The 24915-nt window shown below is 44.1% G+C and overlaps 1 protein-coding gene across 2 annotated transcripts in view; it reads right to left on the bottom strand.

Annotated features, from left to right (window-relative positions):
- Positions 1 to 2399: 2399 nt before the first annotated feature.
- The window catches only part of Ndc1 (NDC1 transmembrane nucleoporin), a 48989-nt gene continuing 26473 nt past the window's right edge, over positions 2400 to 24915 (bottom strand). For both annotated transcript variants that reach the window (XM_052176924.1, XM_052176925.1), the window contains exons 14-18: positions 23310 to 23360; positions 21540 to 21603; positions 20545 to 20645; positions 7332 to 7492; positions 2400 to 4774 (exon numbers count right to left, since the gene is read on the bottom strand). In XM_052176924.1, coding sequence (XP_052032884.1) covers positions 4711 to 4774; positions 7332 to 7492; positions 20545 to 20645; positions 21540 to 21603; positions 23310 to 23360 — 441 coding nt within the window. In that variant the 3' untranslated portion in view covers positions 2400 to 4710. The remainder of the gene's footprint in view (positions 4775 to 7331; positions 7493 to 20544; positions 20646 to 21539; positions 21604 to 23309; positions 23361 to 24915) is intronic.

Below are 24915 nucleotides of genomic sequence, written 5' to 3'. Positions count from 1 at the left end.
ACATGAGTCCCGGAGCCGCAGCCCAGTGGGTGGAGTGCTAGCCCAGCACACACAGAGCCTTGAGCTCCATCCTAGCAAGACACCATCTCAGAGGCCTGCAGGCCCAGCAGTGGGAGGTGGAGGCAAACAGACAACAAGTTGTAGGCTATCCTGAGCTACTTGTCACCCCCCTCAAATAAAAAATGCTGGATATGGAATTCTAGGTTAGTAAACTCCTTCCAGGAGTAATTTTTTTGTTGTTTTCCTAGAACTTTTGTGGCTTTTTTACTCGTTTGTATGAACAAAAATGAATTATATGAATTCTGTGTATTCCCATGTTTTCCAATTCTCTGCTGAATTGTAATTCCGCTGAGGAATCATCTTTACTTTAGTGTGTCTGACAGCTCCATCGGGAACCCCTCCACACCTATCTATGATGGCCTGTTGATTTTGTTGGTTTTTACTCTGTCTGCCTTCCTGTGCCTGCCTGGTCACTTTGAATGGTGTGCAGTGTGCTTGTGGAAATCAGGGCCCTACGGTGTTGTTTTCCTCCAGAGGATTCATGATAGCTTCTTCCGGAACCTGGAGGTGCTGGTAGAGACCATTTAATTCAACTTAACAACTACAGTCTTCCTTGTTATACTTTTGCAAAAGGACATACACATTCATTTTTGAAGGCCCTGAGTTCCAAACTTTGTCTCATACCCCAAATCTCTGGCACTGTCTCCATCTTGCTCTTATCAATAAAGGTAGTAGGGTTTTCAGAAGCCACATTAGCGTGCTTCTGGTGTGCATGACCTACGACCTTGCCTCAAGCATAATCGGACACTTGATCCTCTTGGACCAATCTCCTTCCATCAGGAATTCGGATGGCATTCAGAAACAGCTGGTCAGTTTCCATTACATGTAAGCTCAGGAACTAGAGGGCAGCTGCGGGAGCAGTGGAAAGCCAGTGGGCAGGACAAGAGAAGCAAGCTGAGACTCAGACACTGACACTGCTTGAGTTCTTCAGGGGGCTGAGATGTGATCTATCCTTGGGCTCACTGACACTTCCTTCCTGTGCCTTGAGGATCAACTTTTCTGTTTTTATACCATTTGGGGGTGGAAACTGTCTTATAGCCAGGAGCGATGACACTGTGAGGAGGGAACCAATGGAGACCAAAGAATAAACCAATCAAGAGTCAGCATGGCTTCAAAATGCCATCAAGTGTAAGGCTTGTGACGGAGCAGCCATTTCCCAATCACTTCTCCACCAGTGATATCCCATAGGATTTCCAAAACCACACCACCAGCAGGATCGATCAGTATCCAGTAGAAGCTGCAGATGCAGGCCAGGCAGAACCCAGGCACTCGGTAGCAGGCCGCAGCCACACAGCTGTTCCACACACAGCAGAGTGAGCTAGCGCCAGGACACCTGAGCATACCGGTTAGTGATGAAACACTGTGGGAAGCTGCAGCGGACAAAGACAATCCAAACGGATCATCCCTCCATTTCAGGATTGCAGATTCAGGCTTGCTAAAGGTATAGACTGAATTCACTGTAGTGTAGCTCATGGGGCTCGAGGGGCAAACCCAAGCTCAGTCTGACTCAATGCTGACTAGGCCAATTCAATGGCTAGTCAACTTGGGGGCAGGTGAGCAGTCACTGGAATCTGCAGGGATATGTGGAGGTTAAATCCTTCTAAAGAGCAGGGAGCGCGTGCGGGGGGCGGGGGGGGCCCTCGAGGTGACTCGGCAGCTTACTGCTCACTCTTTCCGGAGCAGAGTTGCAGAGTTCACCTCACCGGGCACCTCCCGTAACCTTGGCTTAAGTGATGAGCAGAAGCCAGGCATGGCGAGACACACCTGTAGAGAATCTAGCACTCAGGAGGCTAACCGTGGCCCTGACCATACAAAAGGCTCTGCCTTCAAACTAATTAATTAGGCTAAAACATTCCTAACGATTAGAATGTTAGTAGACACCTGCTGGGAATGGTTGGACTGGTAAGGGATGGAGGTATTAAGTGATTGACTTTAAAGCTGACTGGGGGCTAGGAGAGCAAGAGCGAGCCTTCGCACCTAAAGGTGAAGTTCAAACTACTCTAAGTAAAGCTGACAGGACCATCGGCCTGGGGAATACAGAATGTTTAGAAATACTATTTGGCAAGAAAAGAAACCTCTGTTAAGAGATGGCTTTCAGCGCCTGCTGCCTTTGTTTATTTAGTTTTGAAAAAAAGAGCCAAGACAGACAGACGAAGAGAGGGAGAAAGAGAGTGTATATGTGTCACAGAATTCAGGCTCTTTGAAATTACTACAAACACAGATTATCCATCAAATTAGTCTGGTGTAGGGCCAAAGCTGGCTACTCTAAAGCTAGCCCCTGCAGGTTTCATAAGTGCCGACTCAGAAGCCAAATGGCAATGGTTAATGACACACACAGATTCAGCGTTCAATGAACAGTCTCAGTTAGGAACTGTCACTTTATTTTTCTACCAATTCAGTATTGATGATATACAGAAGGATGTAAACAGATTATCATAAATACTAACAGGAAGACACACAAAACACTCCTGAAGAAATCAAGCACGGGAACCCAGTGTGACTTCTCCCCGTCCACTCACTGGATAGATAAGGCTGAGTTCGCCATCACTATGTAGCAGCCTGTGGCTTTATATGTCCCTCTAGAGACACAAACAGAGGGGCTGAGAGAATGGTCTGTACTGACAGGAAGGAAGGCTTGCAAAGACTAATTTCAGGCCACTCCTTCAGTAGTCTTGTCAGCAGCTTGCAAATGCTTCTTTCCTGCTGGCCTCTCAAGTCCTCATTACGTGCAGGAGGAAAGGTGCCTTTTAGAAAGGGGTGCCCACCAATATACAATGCAGAAAAAGAATGAGTCCTCACCTTCCAAAGACAACACAGGTCTGAGGGATGGCAGTGTCCTGCTCCCCACCAGGCACGGTGGGGACACGGTGTAGTCAGTACCTCAGACACAGCACATCCAGAAAGATTTATATTGCTATCAAATATACTTTCACCCAGAGGATGTGGGAATGGCAAGAACCTAAAGTAACCAGACATTTCACAGGAGTAAGTCCAGGTTAAAATGAACGCCCTCTCTGGTGAGCTGCACACATGCCACAGTTCTTTATGGAAACAGGACATTGAGATTTGTCTCCTAAAGTGTCTCAGTCGGAGGCAGCCAGCCAGCATAAAGGCCTATGGCTTTAACTCATGGACTACGATGGTGCTCCGTTATCTAGCCAGGCTTCTCTGATTATCTGAAGAAACCAACATACTGGAAACCCAATTTTCACACTGAAAAACAGATCAAGAGAATTTCACACAAGGTAGAGGGGGTACTTAAAAGACCCAAAACTTAACAATCAAGGTGAGGAATTGTGCCACAGAGACACTTTTAAGGCTAGTGGGATTCAATTATAATTCGCCATGTGCTGGCTGAATGGGCAGTAGATCTGGAGCTAAAATCCACTACTCTAAAGGTGTAATATGTCATGAAGCCGACAAAGGCTGGGCATACACATCACCTTTAAGATTCATATACAATACTGTGCTTACTTTAAAGAAAAAGATAACAGGAAATGATGCATAAAGGGGGACGTGGCCCAAGGCCCATGCATGTCTGCCGCAGGAGCTCCCATGAGCCATCTCCAGAGAAACGATCTCATACATAAAATGTGTATGTCCACTCAGGACGGACATGCTCCTGGGGACAGTGGCACCTGACATTCCAGCTTCACTTGCTTATGTGATGACTGTGTATGTCTGGCTCTAAAGCTTGTCCTATTATATTTTAATTAGCCAGTTAACACAGCAGAGGCTGCTCCCCACATGAAGAGACTAGACTCACAACATAATTTGATCTGGTAAAGACAAACAGTAGGGAAAGGAAAGTTTCCAGGTCTTCTTACAGAACCTTTCCCCTCATTTGAAAACCTCTGCCAACTGTTTAATGTTATTTCAAAAAAGAAACCAAAACTGGCGGGGAAACAAGTCACCCTCACCCTTCCCTAGCATGATGCAATGAATTCATAGATGTTGCTCAAATTATTTCTCAAAAACCAAATGTGAATGCTTAATCATGTACCTTAAGATTTCAATTTTTCTGCATTCCTTTATATAGAGTTAGCATCTGTAAATCGAGACTCTTTTTGGACAATCATGCAAATTTAATTTGTCCCTGGAAACAAAAACACAACCTAACAGATTAACAAAATATGTCCTGTAGACAACATTTTTACTGTGAGTTTTTCTCCACTGTAACCATTTTTATCCTTTAGTAAACAAACTAATCTTAAGTTTATGTACTTTGAGTTTACGAAGAGCTAAGCTCTTAGAGCAGCAGGGAAAGGCTAAGCCAACCACGCTGCCTTAACTTCTGAGCTGGCTCCACTCTGTTCAAAAGTAAATTCTAAAAACAATTGTGAGTAATTATTATCAAGTTATATGAGCAAGAGACAGCTCCACTGCCATAGATGCTCCTGTAAAACTGAATAAAGATTTTATTATACCACACACACAAAAAGCATTTGGTACAGAAAAGGCAGTTTTCGGTTATTCTACTGAGAATTTCTTTCCATGATTTCTCCCATTAAAGTATAGTTTTCAAAGCAAGCACCACGACAAAGGAAGCATCTAATTAGTCCATTTTCTTCTGATCCAAGAATGCTGAACATTTACTGTCCCATCTGTAGTTGTATCAGCAGGGTAATGAACACAGTTTATATTACTTAGCTATTCTTTGAACTCCAAGAACTGCTGAAGTCTTCTCTGATGTTCTGCAGATGCCTGCACAGCACTAAATGAAACAGAAATGCAAAGCATAAGTTGCAGTCTGCATTAAGTGAACCACAGAGTGCAGAGTCAATATTTTTCAAAACAATTAAAAATGAATAGAAATCTTCACTTATTTAGTACTTCTGAAAAAACCGGATGAAACCCTTTTTTAATCTAATGAAGGCAAGGGCTTACACTGGGCAACGGCGTGTTTCTACCTTCTCAAAGACCAGAGCAAATTCAGACTGACAAGTGCAGGCATCGCGGTAACCTGCTCTACTATGGAACCTGCTGTGCAGAGTTCCAGGCCCTGCAGTACATTTTCTGGATTTTATTATTTTATTCAAACCAGATTCAAACATTATCTTTGAATTGTGGAGTATTTGAATTGCCTTTAATATAAAATCCTTTAAACTAAAATGTTTGGTTAAAACACAATAGATTCCATTAATCGTTTTCAAAGGTAACAGCTTGGTGGCTTAAATTTATTTCTCCCTTTGAACATGCACTATGTTATGGAGGGGAACAAAGTTTTCCCTCCACTCTCCATCACAAAAGCACATACCTTTGCAGAAGGCAGGCAAATACACCCTAGAAGTAGTATACAACTTCTTTGTAAACTTTTGGATAAAAATTGAATACATTAAAAATGTTGGTTTTCTAGTTCTTAATTAGTAATAGAATCATTGTTGAATATAAAATTCCAGACAGCTGAAGATCACCCTTTTCAGTACCACAAAAATTCTTGTTTGAATGCTTTTGATACAGATTATCCTGAACCATGAAGAAACCTCCCACGGAGCCACTAGCCATCAAGCTGCAAACTCGCCCTGTACTAGCCACCAAGCTGCCCCATAACTCCCCTTGCACTAGCAGACAGGGACTTGCCCTAAACTCAAAGTTCTGCTACTCAAGTACATTTTGATGCTGTAACCTGGAAGTAAACCAAATTTGTCTAATTTTGAGCCAATGGAGCTGGCTGTGATGGCTCACATCTGTAATTCCTGCATTCAGGAGGCAGAGGCAGGCAGATCTCTAAGATCAAGGCTAATCTGGTCTACATGGCAAGTTCTAGGACAGCTAGGACTACATAAAGAGACCCTGTCTCAAAAAATAGAGTTTACCTCGTCTGCACCTAGTTCACAGGGTGGAATTCCAGATAAATAATTAGGTATTACACAGTCATAGAAAATGTATTCCAGGCTTTAGACATATGCATGATCCCATTTTTTTTCTCTATCAACACCAAACAAAGCAAAGTAGGAACCTAAATACCATCTACAGGTTCAGAGCTAGGGACCAGGGGCTCACTGATAAGAGCACAGACACTGCAGCTAGAATCAGAGTTAGCAAGATCTGGTCTGAATCCTGGCTCTATAACTGACTGCCTGTGTGTCCTGGCCCTGGCTAAGATGCTACAGTAACTTCCTCACAACCAGACAACCGAACCTGTAACTAGATATAAACCCACCTGAATACGGCTTTCCTCAGAGGAAGGAGGAAGGCAGAATCTCAATCCGCCACCTACCACCTTTCTAAACTGATAAATCCTTGTCCTCAGTACTTGGCAACTAGTTAGTGCTGGGAATGGAGAGGAGAGATTTTTAAGAGCATGCTTTCTGACAAGATCTGACTGCTCCGTCTCCGCTGACACACCTCTGTGTCAATAAGGATAACTCCTGCCTCTCACTAAATTGTTGAGAAAAATAAGCAGAAAGCTACAACCCATGGCCATTGTACTGGACAGCATGGGTCTGAACATTAGTAATTTTGGTTTCCTTTTAGGCAATTAAATAAATGTCTCAATGATACAGGATCATTTACAGTTCTTTTCTATTCTCACACATAACCAGTGTGTACCAGGACTATCTGCTGTTACTACTACGAAAGTAGAAGAAAACAAAGCAGGCAGTATACAGTCTTCTGTTTACTGCCTGCATTCAGAAAGGCACAGCAAGCTCTCATGCCTTCTAGAGCGAGCTCATTTCTAATTACAATAAAGATAGCTTAGTTAGGAAGCCAATGCCCTTCATCCCTAGGCTAGAGAAGTTCATGATGGCAAAGCAGTAAACATCAATGAAACTAAATATAAACAGGCCTGGCGTTCGTGGTTTTGCTCTGGTTCAGTTTCTGAAGGTGTTGTGATCTGCCGGGGTTTTTCCAGCATGATTCACAAAGTGCCACAGCCTCATTTATGGAATATTCTGCTCACCCAAGTACCCAAGTCTTAGTTTCCTTACCAAAATGTAACAAGAAAATTATTTTTGATACTCTTTTTTGGAAAGGCACTATGGATTTTTTTCTCTTTTAAGAATCTTTGGTGACTTTTTAAAAAAAAAAAGTATGTATCATATACACACTATATTTGCTATTTTACAATTTTGTCATTTTCAAGAAACCCCCAAAGATAGTCATAAACAAAAAGTTTAAATATAAATTCCAAGTCCATATGTAAACTCTTAATCCCAGAGACCCATCAAGGACTTAGAAGAAAACTTTCAATACACAAGCCTTCTCATATTAGCTTGTGGAGAACTCCTGAGAGTAGGCCGTCAGTGTGCTCAGATGGGCTAACTTACTTCAGATGTTCACCAAACGTGGTGGTTATACGGTAGATAGCGGTTTTCAGTGAGGCCCTGAAAGCAAATCTTAATGTTTTGTAGGATGTGTCCACAAGGCTTCCTGAAATTCGGGGTGGTTTGCTAGAAGCATGAGGCAGCTTGAAGGACTTGTCGACAGCCTAGACCAGAAGGGAAGAAAACACATTAGTTCAGACTATCACGAAAGGCCTGCAATTCCTCAGTGGGTAATGACACTTGTAGGAAAACCAGATGACCTGGGTTCACCGGAGTCAATGTCCACACTCCACATAGGAGCGATCTAACTCTAAAGCTGTCCTCTGATTTCTACATGCACACTGCATGCCCATACTAAATAAACAAATGCAAAAAAAAAAACCAAACCAATTTTTAAGTAAAATTTAAAGTCAATCTAACAAATGAAACTGTTATTATAGATAACATATACATTTACAAAGTCTTGTGTGTTCTTTCATGAACCAATCACAATACTTTCAAAACACCTGTTCAAGGATGCAGCAGAGCCCCAAAACCCTATGTTCTGTTTATCACTGGTGACAGGATGATTTTTATCCCAATCTCAGCACAAAGGACCCAAATATTAACCTCTAATAAAAAGCCAAAAAAAAAAAAAAGAAAAGCCAATACCAGGCTCCTTTCCCTTTCTTTTTGATGAGCAGAGACTAAACAGGATGAAACTGATAGTTAGGAAGCGAAAACTTTTGAAAGGCCAAGGACAGATAATATAATTTAAAAATAACACAACTGCCGGGCGGTGGTGGTGCACACCTTTGATCCCAGCACTTGGGAGGCAGAGGCAGGCGATTTCTGAGTTCGAGGCCAGCCTGGTCTACAAAGTGAGTTCCAGGACAGTCAGGGCTACACAGAGAAACCCTGTCTTGAAAACAAAACAAACAAACAAACAAACAAAACAACCCACAAACAAACAAAAACAAGCAAAGCACAACTACCCCAGCAAGAGGAGGGAAAGTAAACTGAAGGACGCAGCCTCTGACGCAGGACGGAGTTCAGTGAGAGCACGTCGCACATACTTTATTCACACCGAAGACACAGCCACCAGGAGTGAAAGTACTCCAGCTGTCCTGTTGTCACTTCAAGCCCTTGTGTGTCATCTTGTTGTCCTTTCTTATTTTAGCTCAAGGATAAACATCCTGTGTTCTGTGGATTTTGAGGATAGTTCTTCGGTTTTTTTATACCTTCCTTGTTTGCTGCTTGTGGCCTCTATCAGCCATATTAGAGACTTTCCTCAGACCAGGTGATGCTTGTCTCCTGACTGTAAATGGAACCTCCCAAGGAACTGACTAATGCTTCCAGGAGCTGACAGGCTTCCCGGAAGGTGATCAGCATGGACTCTGAGATGAACTCCACCTCAGTCATTTGAAGTCTTTGTCCCTACGTCACCCTGGAAACAGTTACCTACTACCCTGTGTGACAGGTTGGGCCCAGTATTCAGTAGAACTCATGTTGTGCATAACCCCCACACTGCCAGGCCTCTGCCAGCCCAGGCCCATGTCCTGGTCTCTAGAGTATGAACCTCAGAGCAGGTGGCATTAGAGGACCAACTGGTTTCTGATTCACCCTCTTTGGAACCTAACCTTGGTGTAAAGGTACCCAGCCTTTTCCACTGCCAACACAGGACCTGCCTTTGGAATCTGGAAGCACATCAGTTCAACATCTGCTTTCCAGCTTCGCAAAGTGCTGCTATTGATTCCAAAGTGCTGCTTATGGATTTATGTATTTTAACAATAGTAGAATTTTAGAAAAGGAACAAAATTTAATGCATATGTTAAGTCTGCCATGTTAACTTCAAGTCCAATCATTTGTTCTTTTGCAACAATCACTTATTAGAGCATTTCCTGAGGCTGGGGCATACTTGAAAATCTTTTAGGCAGTATGGGAGGTGGTGTTCAGAGAAACCTTTGCGCAATATTAAGTAACCCTGCGAGTCATAATGGAAATGTTATTCTTGCTGTAATTTTCTCAGCCATCATTAGTTACTACCTGGATCCACTACACTTACGATTTTGATAGTGTAAAGTTACATTACCTCCTGGATTCCACCCTTAGGGCCACACATCCACACGCATGCATGCACACACGCAGACACATACAGCAGCCTACAAAACACTGACAGAAGAATGATGTGATAATGTAAAATAAATATACAAATCTAAGTCAGAACATAAAGGTAGCAAGCTTTACCCACCATTTTGCAGTTTTAGTCTGAAAGACAAAAATAACAACAACAACAAAAACAACAACAAGCAACTAAAGTATTACTATGCAATCCTGGCTGGCCTGGAGCTTGCTGTGTAGACCAAGCTGACCCTGATCTCAAAGATGTCCCTGCTTCTGCCTCCTGTTTGCTAGAATTAAAGGCCTGGACTACCACACCCGGCTCAGTTTTCAGTTTAAAGGTAAGATGCAACTGATATGGGAAGTTATCCTCTGTATGCAACTAGCTGCCCAACAGTTGCCAAGCAAAATCTGAAACACATCTCATCTGTAAACACTGATTTAAAACTAAAGATGTATTCCTAATATGTTCAAGCTCACCAATAGTTGTGTTGTGTTTGGACAATCAAAATGCAATTACTTTTTAAAATTTCAGGATTTTGTTGAAAAAAACAGACATTTCCTTTGCAATATAGTTACAAACAGTTCTACCGTCAGGTCAGGTTTATGAATACAACCCAAGGGACTGATACAAGGGCCACATTCACTTCCCCACTGTCTGTCCTTATTTGAACATCTCCACTACCTGCCATGCTCTCATAAAATGTTTGCTGCTGAGTGACTTACTAGTGGGAATCCACATATATTTTTCTTTCTGCTTAAGAAAAGATTGTTCTATGGCTGGCAAGACAGGGCAGCAAGCAAAAACCTTACGGCCAAGCCTGATGAATGAGTGTGAGTCTCAGAACCCATGCTGTCAAAGGCAAAGGCACACTTGTATACATACCAAAAAAACGTAATAAAAAAAGTGTTTGGCACCTAAGAATATTCTCTGGCCTCTGAAGGGATGCATGCATACATGCATGTGCATACAGTATGTGTGTATTCATGTGTATGTATGTATATATAGACATACACACACACACACACAGACTATTGTTCTGTCAGAACTATTTATAATGTATGTGAAGTACGTGTGACACAGTGCCCATTTGCAGGTCAGAGGACAGTGTCAGATGTCAGACTGCACTTTCCATCTTAAGACAGTTTCTCACTGTATATGCCAAGCTAGATGGCCAATGGACTTCCAGGAATTTTCCTGTCTCTGCCTCTCATCTTGCCATAGGCATACTGAGGGACACTGAGGCTGGAGATGGCTCAGCAGTCAAGAGCACTGGCTATTCTTCTGGGACTCATGTTCTATTCCTAGCACCTACACAACAGCTCACAACCTTTTCAACTCCAGTTCCAGAGAAACTAACACTTCTGGCTTACACAGCAAGCACTTTACAAAACTATCTCCCTAGACTTAATCTGTTTTTAGATAGAGCGTCTTTCCATGTTTCTAAAGCTAGTCTATAACCCAATGTGTATGTAGTCCTAGCTGGCTTCAAACGAGAATTTCTCCTGTCTGAGCTGCCCAAGAGGTAGTTTTTTTTTTTTGTTTGTTTGTTTGTTTGTTTTGGTTTGTTTTGGTTTTTTTGGATTTTTTTTTTATCGAGACAGGGTTTCTCTGTATAGCCCTGGCTGTCCTGGAACTCACTCTGTGGACCAGGCTGGCCTTGAACTCAGAAATCTGCCTGCCTTTGCCTCCCAGAGTGCTGGGATTACAGGCGTGCGCCACCACTGCCTGGCCCAAGAAGTAGATTACAAGCATGTGCTGCCATGCTTGATTTCCAAATCTTACAAGATAATCGATGTCACAATCATTAATTATCGGATCCATGCTACCCAACTCAAATCTCCTGTGATAAGGAGACGCGGACTACAATAACCTGGGTCAGGTCAGTCAGGTCTTTCTGTCAGATGGTGGAAGTTCAGGTCAGTTTTTGCCACCAGAAGAGCTCTATAAGTTTGATTTATTTTAGTTAGCTCAGTCATTTTACTGTGATCTGTGTACAGTTGTTAATGAGGTATTTTGTGCTCTTCACGCTGTCTTTGGATATCCAATGTGTATCTCACTGTACACCTCGTCTGAATGCAGTGCTGTCACATTTCAAATCTCACAGGAGATTTTTCTTTTTAGGGGACCCACCTCAGATACTGTAAGGAGCATAACAGAGTTTGCTTATGTAGAAGTCTAAAATGGTACACTTAAAATAATCCTTAGGGATTGGAAAGAGGACCCAAGTTTAGTTCCCAGCACCCACACAGCAGCTCACAGCTGTCTGTCTGTAACTCCAGCTGCAGGGGTCTCACCAAACACACATGCAGGCAAAACAATAATGCACACAAAATAAAAACAGATCATTAAAACATAATTTTAATCTGAATTCTCAAAATATATGATATGGTTTGAGACGCCATACTATCTTAAACATATGTCCTAGCTACAAGAAGCCAAATTAGATTTCTACTTTTAATAATAGTTGTTTCCTTTTAAAATTAAGTTAAAATGAATGACGTAAAATAGTACACGGACAAAAGCTCAAGTGACTAAGCATGGGAGGACAAGGAACATGTGGTGAGGAGCAGCTGAGATCAAGTTTGTGAATGTAGCTTATCAACAGGTTCAACATAGGCAGCTGTGGTGATAACAATCAATGTGGAACCTGCAGTTAGGAGAACTAAAATACCCATCAGCCCGCTCTACACAAGCATCCCTCACACGTGGTCCTTGCTCTCCATGTAGACCACGTGCGTGAGGAGAATCTCAAATAAGAAGCAAGTATCTCTGCTGAGCAGTGGTGGCGCACGTCTTTAATCCCAGTGCTTGGGAGGCAGAGGCAGGCAGATGTCTGAGGTTGAGGCCAGTCTAGTCTACAGAGTTCCAGGACAGCCAGGACTACACAGAGAAACCCTGTCTCGGAAAAAACCAACCAACCAAACAAACAAACAAAGCAGCAGCAGCAGCGGCAGCGGCAGCAGCAAGTACCTCAAATGAAGAGCGATAGCCAACACAGCATGCTGGTGCACAAATACCTTTGCAGAAAATGTACCACGACTTACACTTTTGGGCCCAAAGAAGCCTACAGAGAGACTGCTATTATGAAAGTAATTGCCAACTTATATTTCCACAGTCATACATTAGCAAAAGCCAAAATAAAGACAATCAGAAGTGTCTTCAGACATTGCTAGATGTCTCCAAGGGGACAAAATGGCCTGTGGTTGAAAGCACTCTCAGTAGTGATGACTTGACTAAAATAAGGGACTACAGTTACTGTGACAACTGAGGTAAGCGCTTCCAAAGCACCATCTCACATAACAATCTGCTAAAGCAGCCATGGATGGCAAGCTATGCTCGTGTTAATAGCAGCTGCTATTTAACCATATTCTCAACAGGAAAAGAAACCATTTAGACACTCATAGCTAAATTATTCCTAATAATTTAGGATTACAAGATACAGGATTATGAATATCACAATCTAAAATTTTGGAAGTCCAAAATGCTTTGAATCTTAAGTGCTCCAAAATAGATCCTGAGATATTTCAGATAAGGGATCCCCAATTACTAAAGTCTACCCAAATATTCTCAAATCTGAAAAACCTCAAAATTTAAAATACCATGTGTGCAGGTTCCAGAAGTCAACCTCAAGTAGCATTCCTCAGTCACTGTTTGCTGAGTCCAGCCCCTCACTGGTTAGACAGGCTGAGACTATAAACCAGCAGCCTGCTCTTCTGTAACAGCTGAGGATCAAGTTCACCTCACCATGCTGTGTGGAAGCACTTGACAGACTGAACTATTCTCCCTATCCCCAGAAACTGAAACCATTTCAGTACCCTGCACTTCAGAAGTGACAACTGACATGTATTTCCACTTTATGGTTATGACACTGACCCACTCAGAAAGCAGTATGAATGTGGAGCTGTCCATGCTGTGTGCTCTAGCCTGCTTGCTGGTGGCACTCCCTACAATGTCTTAGGGAGAAACCCTGATGTTGATGTGGAGGCTCTGCTGCACTGCACAGGTAAGAGCACAGTCATGAGAACAAGCTCTTACTAACCACTTACGAGGCCAGATAACCTGAATGCTGTCCAGGGTGGACACTTGACCCTCCACACCTCCTGAGGTGGGAACTACCCAGATGTGGGCCCTCAAATATATCCTTCTGTGTGTTTCATAATTTCCGACATGGATATGTAGCTTCTAATGAATGAAATCTTGAATGTGAAGAAACACAACAAACGAATTCTCCAATAAAACCCAACTCTGACTCCAGATCTGACACTGGCACTTGTTTCAGATTACCATTCCTTCTTAAGAAAATAAGTGAAGAAATGTTCACCCCTGCCCAGCCCTACAGAGGTAACCTGATACATGGACTGCTCGGGATTTGGGTCCAAAAGCCTGGTTTCCAATTCTGACTCAACCATTTACTGGGTATGATCTTGATTGAATAAATCATAGCAATATGTAGACTTAAGAAAAATTCAGTCATGTAAAACAAGCCTTGCTTCAACTTCCCAAGCTGTTACATTTTAATAAAGCATTTCCTTCCGAGTAAGGCCAATTTTCACTGTCAACTTGATGGGATTAAGAATCACCTAGATGTCTATGAAGGTGTTACAGGATATGTGTTCACATTGTGAACCTTGAGATTGGGTTATTTACTGAATAACACCCCCCCCCCCCCCGTTTCTGATTGTGGTGTGGCTCAGCCCTTAGCAAACACCTTTGATTCCCCACCCCTACCGTCAGAAGATAGACGTGACCTTGGTACACACCTGTAATCCCAAACACCAAAGGTAAGACGAAGTTTGCAGAAAGAAGCAGCCATGTTTGAGAGTGATGTCTAATTGGAGGAAAAGTGATGAACCAGAGAGAGATTTGACAGAACAGGATCTGCACAACTCTCATGAGAAGGGAGAGGGAAGGGAAGCTACTGAAGGGACAATGCAGAGAGTGTAGTTCTACGGACACAGGCTGAAGAGAACACGCTAGACACAGGTGAAGACAGAGTGAACCAGGGGATGACAAGGAGCCAGAGGATCAGAACAGTGTGAGGCCAAGCAAAGCACCTGAGGTGAGGTCAGAGAGAGAAGGCAGATTGAACCAGTCAGTTGGAGAGGAGTTCGAGCCAGAACAGCAGAGTAGAATCAGCCAAGTAGAGTTTGGAAAGAACTAGGAAAGGGTGAGCTTATGCAGCAGCAAGTCTCAGAAGCTGAAATCCTAGGCCTGGATTAGATTGTAGGAGGCCAGCCACTTCCAGGACCAGGCCTAGGTTAGCAGGCTAAGACGGTAAGCCTTGGAGATGACAATCAGGCAATTAAAAGGTACTATTACACGAAGGGGGTGTCCAGAGGTAAGATTACTTTCCTCAAATGTGGGTAACCCCATGCCAGAGATGCAGTGATGTCCAGACTAAATAAGGAGGACAAAGTGACAGACGATCATTGTCACTGGAAATCTCTTCTTTGCTTTTTGGTTGGTAGCATGGACAAAGCTGTTCCTATCGTCCTTCCTTCTTTGCTATGATGTTGTACTGTTTGCCTCTGAATCACACAACCCCTTCCTCCCCTAAGTCATAGCGAGGAGAAAATTAACCAGCACATCTTCAAACTTAAAGCTCTGGTCCTCAAGAATATGTCTTTCCCCCTCAATTCCTTCTAACCTCTTTATCCTCAAGGAAGCTACAGGCCAAGGACCCTTTCTACCTCTCATGCCCAAAACCATCTTAGTTTGGTTCTTACCAAACTATGACAGTTTAGTAGATAAAGGGACTTGCTATCAAGCTCGCTGCCCTGAATTTGATCCTTAGGACACACATATGGTGGGCAGAAAACCAACTCCTGCCAACTGTCCTCTGCCCTCCACCACAGGGCACATGTCCCAAGATATCAGTTTAGAATTATCTGTCATGTTCTGTCATCATCCAGCATTTCTATGCACCGAGTCCTTACAACAGTAATTAGTTCTAGCCTGCGGAATCCTATTGGACAAGAATCATGTCTATAGTTCCTACTCTATATGTCATTCCATGGTAACTCCTGGATAGCCAAGTATTTGTTGGATGAATGGATCTGTGAACAGAATCATGTTCAATGTTCCAAGGTCAAAATCTAACTTGGAGATGATGAGACAAAAACTAGACAGTACAGCTCTCCCGACGAACAGGACAGATGTGTTGAGGGTTGCACAGGATGAATGAATATACCATAGGCCACAACTGTCCAGAGACTTTTCTCCCCATCACTACTAGAGAATGTAGCCTAGAACTTTGCCTTTAGGCATACTAGAGGCAAATGCTCCACCCCTGAGCTAACACCGACTAACCTTGACCTCATTTTATAGCCAGGATGAGGAAAGAAGTTGCTCATCCTAGCATCCTCCCAGAGAACTGAAATTTCATGCCTGCTCATTAGGCCAAATTAAATAAAAGGAAGAAGGAAGGAAGGAAGGAAGGAAGGAAGAAAGGAAGGAAGGAAGGAAGGAAGGAAGGAAGGAAGGAAGGAACGAAGGAAGGAACGAAGGAGGGAGGGAAGGAACGAAGGAAGGGGGAAGGAAGGAAGGAAGGAAGGAAGGAAGGAAGGAAGGAAGGAAGGAAGGAAGGAAGGAAAGAAGGAAGGAAGGAAGAAAAAAAATATTTTTTTTGTTTTTTTTGGATTTGGTTTTTTTCGAGACAGGGTTTGTCTGTCTGTCTGTCTGTCTGTCTGTCTGTCTGTCAGCCCTGGCTGTCCTGGAACTCACTGTGTAGATCAGGTTGGCCTTGAACTCAGAAATTCACTTGCCTCTGCCTCCCAGAGTGCTGGGATTAGAGGCGTGCGCCACCACCACCCAGCTGGAAAAAAATTTTATTTTGTCTTTTTTTTTTTTTTTAACAGAGCTGAGGACCGAACCCAGGGCCTTGCGCTTGCTAGGCAAGCGCTCTACCACTGAGCTAAATCCCCAACCCCTGGAAAAAAATTTTAAAGACAGGATCTCACTCTGTAGTCTTGGCTGTTCTAGAACTTACAACCTAACCAGGCTGCCCTTGAACTCATGGATCCAACTGTCTCTGCCTCCAGAATGCTAAGATTAAAAAATGTGCATCACCATGCCTGGCCTTAAAATAAAAATGTTTAATTTAATTAATAGTATATAATTATTATATATTGATATATTATATTATAGATACTAATAATATTTAATTATAGATAAGATAGAGATAGATAGATAGATAGATAGATAGATAGATAGATAGATATAGATAGATCTTAAAATTCATAGCCAGATGATGATGGCACTCACCTTTAATCTCAGTACTGGAGAGGCAGAGGCAGGCACATCTCTGTGAGTTCGAGGCCAGCCTGATCTATAGAGGAAGCTCCAGGACAGCCAGGGCTGCACAGAGAAACACTGCCTTGGGGAGATGCGGGGGAGACACAAACAAAAAACATCTTAACCCACAACTTTTTCCCTCTAAGGACCTCTTAAAGACAACAACAATTACTGCAATGAAGCAAGAGGCAGTTGTTCCCTACTGGCTGACGACAAATGAACTGCCACAAACTCAAGAGTGCTCTCAAATGAATTTCTACTCTGACTAATCAAACCCCGGGGGAAGTAACCTGTTAGGATACAGGGTAACTACTCAGATGTGGACACCAGCAGAAACAACCTCGGGATAACTATCTCTCCATTCTTTGCCCTTGAATAGCTTAAACGGTGAAAACCTCCCAGGCCTTTCTTAAAAGGGGAGAGCCCCCCAGTCCTTGGTGAGAGCCCCCCAGTCCTTGGTGAGGGCCCTCCAGTCCTTGGTGAGGGCCCCCCAGTCCTTGGTGAGGGCCCCCCAGTCCTTGGTGAGAGCACCCCAGTCCTTGGTGAGGGCCCCCCAGTCCTTGGTGAGGGCCCCCCAGTCCTTGGTGAGGGCCCCCCAGTCCTTGGTGAGGGCCCCCCAGTCCTTGGTGAGAGCACCCCAGTCCTTGGTGAGGGCCCTCCAGTCCTTGGTGAGGGCCCCCCAGTCCTTGGTGAGGGCCCCCCAGTCCTTGGTGAGGGCCCCCCAGTCCTTGGTGAGGGCCCCCCAGTCCTTGGTGAGGGCCCCCCAGTCCTTGGTGAGAGCCCCCCAGTCCTTGGTGAGGGCCCCCCAGTCCTTGGTGAGGGCCCTCCAGTCCTTGGTGAGGGCCCCCCAGTCCTTGGTGAGGGCCCCCCAGTCCTTGGTGAGGGCCCCCAGTCCTTGGTGAGAGCCCCCCAGTCCTTGGTGAGGGCCCCCCAGTCCTTGGTGAGAGCCCCCCAGTCCTTGGTGAGGGCCCCCCAGTCCTTGGTGAGGGCCCCCCAGTCCTTGGTGAGGGCCCCCCAGTCCTTGGTGAGAGCCCCCCAGTCCTTGGTGAGAGCCCCCCAGTCCTTTCCATTCTGCCTTTAAAGGCCCATGGCTAAATGACTGATGCTATTGCCACTGAGAAGTAAAACAGACAGACAGACAGACTAGTGCCCCGCAAATGCCCCTTAGTAACTAGCCAGAAGCTAATGCCACACAGTTTGCCTTGAGCTGCTGAGATGCAAGTTCTCTCTTCACTATGAGCAACTGCCCCCTCAGAATCACAGAGCATAGAAACAAAGACATAAGAGAACTGGTATGATTGGCACATCTCTGTGTCCTTGAAGTAAGGAGCAATCAGCCCAAGGCATGAGAACTGCCACTCAATTGAACACCCAGAGGAGATGACTTCACTTGCTTATCCAGTAATCAAGCAGATCAATAGGCTAAGCACTGTCACTAGCCAGGCACCACAGCATATGCTAGGAGTAAGAAAATAAGAAGATGGGCTGGAGAGATGGCTCAGCAGTTAAGAGGTCCTGAGTTCAATTCCCAGCAACCACATGGTGGCTCACAACCATCTGTAGTGGAATCTGATGCCCTCTTCTGGTGTGTCTGAACACAGCTACAGTGTACTCATATACAGGGAATAGGAAAATCTTTAAAAAAAGAAAGAGCACAAGAGAACTAATCTTGGAGGACTGTGCCTGGAGGGCCGTGCCTGGAGGATGGGCTCTTGTCCAGTCTTTACTACATCTACTTTCCCAAAGCTCTAAATTATAATTTAGTGTTGACTTTAATTATGAATAGGGACATCAAATCAGTGAAATTTATTAAAGAAGTCACTACTATCTCCACATCCTATTATTGCTGTTACAGTTATCTCAAAATACCATTCACCCAACTGTTTGACGACAAAGCATGAACTCATGGACAGAGCCTCCTACTTAAACCAGTCAGAAAGCACTCGTATCTTGATAACTACAACTCAATATAATTAATTTCCTTCCTAGCCCTAAGGGCTTTAAGAACACTTCTCGACTGGTAGGATGGCTCAGCAGGCAGTAGTGCTGGGGTGCAGGCCTGAAGATGTCTGCAAATGCGACAGGAGCCTCACAAACGGACCTGAGTTCTCACAACTGTCAGCCCCCTGGTCCTAGTAGTCTCTGTCCCTCTGACTCTCAACTGCAGAGCACAGGCCTCTGCAAATCTGAAATTGTATCTTCCCACTCAAAGGTATGAGTAACTGCAATAACTATAAGCAGTTGCTTTTTTTCTAGAACCCTAACAATGGGGTAGGTGTGACCGGATAAGTGAAGCACAGAACACTTGTAGGGCAGAGAGTGAGGTCACCTGCTCACCTACAACATCATAGACTCAATTTAATGAGTTCAAGCTAGTACTTTTTATGAAAATTAAGCAACAAAATATTAAAATACATTGCAAGCAAAGTTAAGCACTGGGCCAGGAATCTTGTTTCTATTACTTACACACACACACACACACACACACACACACACACACACACACACACACACACACACACACACGAACAGTTGAATATAACATACTATATAGATGAGCCAAAAGGATAGAATCATTCTTTCAAGAATGCTATGTGGAGTGGGCATGACGTAGGCAGGGTCAGGAAGGATGATGGATGGGACCTGCTGCTGTTCTTCCCAGGGGCCACCCCACTGCAGCACCCCGCCGCACCCCCTCGTCTGTCAGGAAGATGCTCCAAGGGCAGACAGCCCTTATGCCCACATGCCAACTGCTCTCCTGCATGGCAGTGCTGGGCGGGAGTGAGTGGTGCAGAACTGTGCAACTATAATGCCATCCTTGGACGGCAAGGGCAAGATGATGAGGACTTTACTGGGTAATGTGAGCTACCTAGTAAGACCCCATCTGAAAAGGTCCCCAAAATAAAACACTCAGAATATTCAAAGTGACAATAATAAAAAGGAAAAGAAAGTCAGTGGTTTTACTGAGTATGTGGTGATATGAACTTCCTAAGTGATGACAAGAACTAAATTTTAAACAGAAACTATGGAGCAAACTTCTTCCTTCTTTCCAAAATGGTTCCCCAGACCAAAAGATACAATTGTACTCTTTGGGCCAAGCTTAGCACCTCCTATAAAGTCTATTGCACTCAAACACTATTTCCATATGCCCCAAGTTCCTTGTTTATACCTCTCATAGACAAATCACTTAAATTCGAAAGGGTTAGGTGTGGCAGCACTTTTCGTCCCAGCGCTGAGGAGGCAGACAAGTTAGAGGCTGCCAGGACTACAGTGAGACCCTATCTCAAAACCAAGCAACCCAACAACAACATCACCAACACACACACACACACACCACACTCACACACAGAGGAGGGGATACGGAGGCTTACACCCACTGCACTTGGGAGATAAAGGCAGAAGGGTCAGAAATTCAAGGTTATCCTTGGCATACAGTGAGTTTAAGGCCAGTCTGTGATACAGGAACCTGAACTTGAACAAGAAAGCCTGGACTAGCTACCTGAATTAACAGACTTTCTTCTTCAGTCTCTGGAAAAGTTTTTTTTTGTTGTTGTTGTTTTGTTTTTATTTTTTTTTTAAACAGAGCTGAGGACCGAACCCAGGGCCTTGCGCTTGCTAGGCAAGCGCTCTACCACTGAGCTAAATCCCCAACCCCTCTGGAAAAGTTTTAAGTAAAGTTTTTCTTGTTCTCTCTTTTAGATTGTAATTTCTTAAGGGTCAGAACAGGATTTTCATTTCCAACATATTTTATTACTGGCCTGGAGAAATAAACTGGGCACTGGAGGACAGCCTGCACTCGTGCCCAACACCGCCACTTACCTCCTGCAGAGTCAACAAAGTACTCAGGATAGCTGGAAGTGTGGTCTGGACAACTCCAAATCTATCTTCTGTAAATGATGCTGCTACTAAGTGAGACAGACCTCAAGAGGGGGAGAAAACAAAAAAGCAAAATTAAAATTAGACAAACCCATCTAGAATATATCTATTTGGGAAGACACTGACAGTCTAGGTATAAAGGGAATTATAAGAAGAGCTATAATACAAACTGGACAGCAGATGGGATAAGCCCCGAAGAAGCACTCAGATGCTTTCGCACCACAAAACACGGGGGAAAAGAAGGCCTGACAGCTGTGAGGACATTAACATGGTGAGGTCAAGAAAGGCCTCCCTGAAGCCGGGCGTGGTGGCACACGCCTGTAATCTCAGCACTCTGGGAGGCAGAGGCAGGAGAATTTCTGAGCTCGAGGCCAGCCTGGTCTGCAGAGTAAGTTCCAGGACAGCCAGGGCTACACAGAGAAACCCTGTCTCGAAAAACCAAAAACCAAAAACCAAAAAAAAAAAAAAAAAAAAAAAAAAAAAGAAAGAAAGAAAGGCCTCCCTGGGTCTCTATATCACAAAGGTAGTATTCATAAGGTGAAACAGTTCTTTACCAACCAAGTTTTCCTATTTCCATGAAAGCAACCGTAAAGTAAAGATTATCTATTGGTTGCACTTTAATTACATAGAAAGATATGGAAGGCTCTCAGCTTCAACTTCTTTATGTACAAAAACAATTCTAACCAAATGGAAACCCATCTAATCTTCTAGCTGAGACGCAGTGGGAGTGCTTGCCTAGCAGTTATGAGGCTCTGGTTCTGGGCCTAGGACTGGCAAGCCAGGAAGGAAGAAAAGAAAGATATCCCTAGAAAACAAAGATCAACATTTTCTGAAAATTCAAGAACTGAAAACCCAATACCAGAGCTGACCTCTCATGAACAGACTTCAATATTAACTGATTAGTCAGTCACCTATTACAGTTCAAAGATATTACTTACCTTCTAAAGCCCAAATATGCATTTGGGCTTCTGAAAAAACAGCCTGAATGGAGGCCTCTGGGCGCTACAAATAAAACAAAAATCTCTCAGTAAATTTCAAAAACTGCCATTGTACGACCCGTGTGGTCTGTAACAACAAGACTCACAGATGTCTCCCAAATTTTACACTGACAGAATTTCTTATGTAATATTAAATACAAGGGAACATCCAAACTTACTCATTTAAGGTAAGAGTTCCCAGCTCAGGAAGTCAGCACAATGATCACTCAAGGAGAGTGTTATTAAAGTTCTTTTTAAAACAAAAGAACTGCCTAACCAGGGTTACGTCTCATAACCGTCTACTACTCTCAACCCAGTAAAAAGAAACCCCATGTGACTTTTTTTAATTTGCCCTGGGTTAGACATTATGAAGCAACAACTGGCCCATCTAAATAAACGCAGGCAGGACTGGGCTGCACAGGCTAGCCAGCAAACCCAGTCACCAGGGAAGCTACAGCAGGAAGATCTGAAGCTCAAGCCTACGTGGGCTACAGAATGAATTCAAGACCAAGTGCAACGTATTAGGATCATCTCAAAACCCAAACTACAGGCGAGCACACTGGCTCTGGGTATGGACGGACTGAAGACTGGGCTGGTGACCACGCCGCTGCTCTACATACATCGTGTCCACTCACACCACATAACAGCTCCTGCAGAAGGAGAATCAAGGCAGATTCTGGCTTTTACTTGGAGGGAAAGGTTTTTCTGCTTGGAGCTTATCTTCTTGGTGAGGGCTATGACCCTTGTTGCTAAGATGGTCCTCGGTAGACTAGTTTGGAAAGGCACCTAACTGGTCGTTCTTAGATAGAGAGCCCTTCCTTCCCTGAACTGAGAAGGCGCATGAGGAGCTGAAACGGCTCTCACGCATGGGCACCTGCTCCTATCAGGTTGCTCCACTCTTCCCCATCACTGTTTGGCTTCAGAGAGTAAAATAAATAAGGAAAGCCTTCGTGTGTGTGTGTGAAAGGCTCCAGAGCCCAGCCAGCAACACTGCGGGATATACAGAGAGAGGTAAGGCATGGACACTAAGGGCAAAAGCACTCTGCCCTGTCTGTGCACAGAGGTTCTACCTGAGAAAGAACTGACACAAAACTGCTACAGCTAACTGAAAACACAAATAAACCTTTAATTTCTACAACTTAGATGTCCTGCCCAGAGACAGCTCAAACAAGTGGTAAGCCAGCTGAAAGGTTGTTTGTTCAGGAGTTTGAGGGGGATGGGGTGTGTGTGTGTGTTGGGGGGGGTGTCTTGGGACAGGATTTCACAAGTTGCCAGGTCTACCTTCAAACTCTCCATCTTCCTGCCTCAGCACCCGGAGTGAGATTACACCATGCTGGCACATAATACAACTTTGTGGTCTGAAATACAATGTTTTAATCCATCAAAATTTCAACATCTATCATCTAATTTAGTCTCCTCCTTTTTAACAGGCCACAAAGACGTGAGCAGGAAAGTGAGTCGCCAAGTACCCAAGAGCTGGACTGCTCGCCAGCCAGCATGGAAGGGTCAGAGCTGAAGCCAACATGACACTGCCAACAGTCCCAGGAGCCACGGGAACCAGCGCTGAGGTGAGGCCAGGCACCATGGTGGCATGTGTGTGTCTAGGCAGAGGGCAGAGATGCCAGCATGGCTTGCAGGGCGTGTCTGTGAATCCTTCTACATTAGATCCCGTCTTCATCTCACACCGATCTCCTCCCTCACGTTCTCAAGGCTGTAACTTTATAGTCTTACCTTACTGAAAAAGTACATTATCAGCACCCGTTTTGACAAAAAATTCTTAATCTGAGTTGGAAAAAAAGAATGAATGTGGTTATACTTTCAAGTCTACTCAAGTGTAGTACACATTTCTAAGTCCTTCCTGGAGAAGTTTTCTAAATTAAAATGTAGCCACAAACAATATTTACAATAAAGTTAGTAAGTAACTAAAGTTAGTAAGTGTTAGACTAGATAACCACAACCAGCCATCTCACCGTAACTGTGTTCCCATGTGAGTACACAGGACACCCAATTAGACCCTAGCCATAATAAAAGGAAATCTAAGCTGTCTGGGCAGTTTTGTCGATTCTTTTAAACTTATTTTTATTCCTCAGTTTGAAACAACTGCTGGCCCTTTATCACCCCCAACCTAAGACATTTCCTATAAGGGGACATTTACAGAAACTAAGTTTTCTATAGCAGACTCTGAGGCCACCGACTGGCTCTCCTCTCACCCACAGCCACAATAAAGCACAGGGAAGCAGAAGGCTGCACTGTCTAGTCACTATACAAAAACTAGCAGGACCAGAACTCGTGTCACATCAGCCCCTCTATTTAACCTCCTCGTTTCACCAGCAAACATGTTTCTATTTCTCTCTCTTAAGAAAATAAGATTCTTTAAAGTCCTTGACCCCTCAACTCCTACCAGGTCATTTTCTCTCCATTAAAAGCAAAAGTCCTTGAGAGACTGGCTTCTTTGGAGGTTCCATTTCCTCCCCTAATTCCTCCTGATTCAGCCTCCTCTACCCAAGAGCTCCTGTCCCAAACTTTGCAAAACACAGGCAAGATGGCTCAGGCTTCTAACTTCAGAAACTGGAGTTCAAAGACTGCCTAGTTAGGCTACAAAGTCTGAGGCCAACTGGGGCAACTGAGGAGATCCTGATCCCACATAAAATAAAAGCAGACTTGGATGCAGCTCACTGGTAGAATGCCTGCCTGTGTACACAGGAACCCTGGGATCCATTCCCAATAGTGGATGTGGTAACACCACCCTGCTCTCAGGCCAAAGCATTGCTCCCACCCATGCTGCTGCTGCTGCTTCTGTCACTGTCCTGTTCTGGGAAGCATGTTCTTTTTTTGCCTCAGTTGCTGCTCCTTAGAATCCTTTGCTATTGACCCTTAATGAGTGGAGGGTCCAGTTCTTTCCTTCTACAGTCATGATCAGCATCTAAGTATCATGGCTTTGAAAAGTGTCTGAACCTCAGGGCTTCCAACTTAGCCCCACACACATCTAATCTGCTTCCACACAGGCATCTCAGATCTGCCATGCCCAAGCTCAGACTTCGTCTTCCCACTTCACCCTGTCAATGCCTTCAGAATCAGTGGTAAATTGTCCCAGTCAACTGCGACTATGTTAGTCCAATGCCTCAGGACAAAGGCCTTAGAGGAAACACTGGAACTTTCTCCTGAAGACCAAGAGCAAATTATAAGCACACCGTGTCACAATGGTACAAACACATGTACCCAGACCTTGATCACACCCGTAACTTACAGCGGCCATCACAGTCGCCATGATCGCACCCGCTGCTCCCACTAAGTCACTGCAGCAGCTGTAACACTGGCTCTCAGCTTAGGCTGCTTA

This window comes from Apodemus sylvaticus, chromosome 3, assembly GCF_947179515.1.
Source record: "Apodemus sylvaticus chromosome 3, mApoSyl1.1, whole genome shotgun sequence".
Taxonomy (NCBI): Eukaryota; Metazoa; Chordata; class Mammalia; order Rodentia; family Muridae; genus Apodemus; species Apodemus sylvaticus.
The sequence above is the reverse complement of the archived record's forward strand: the minus strand, read 5'-3'. Positions and strand labels throughout refer to the sequence as shown.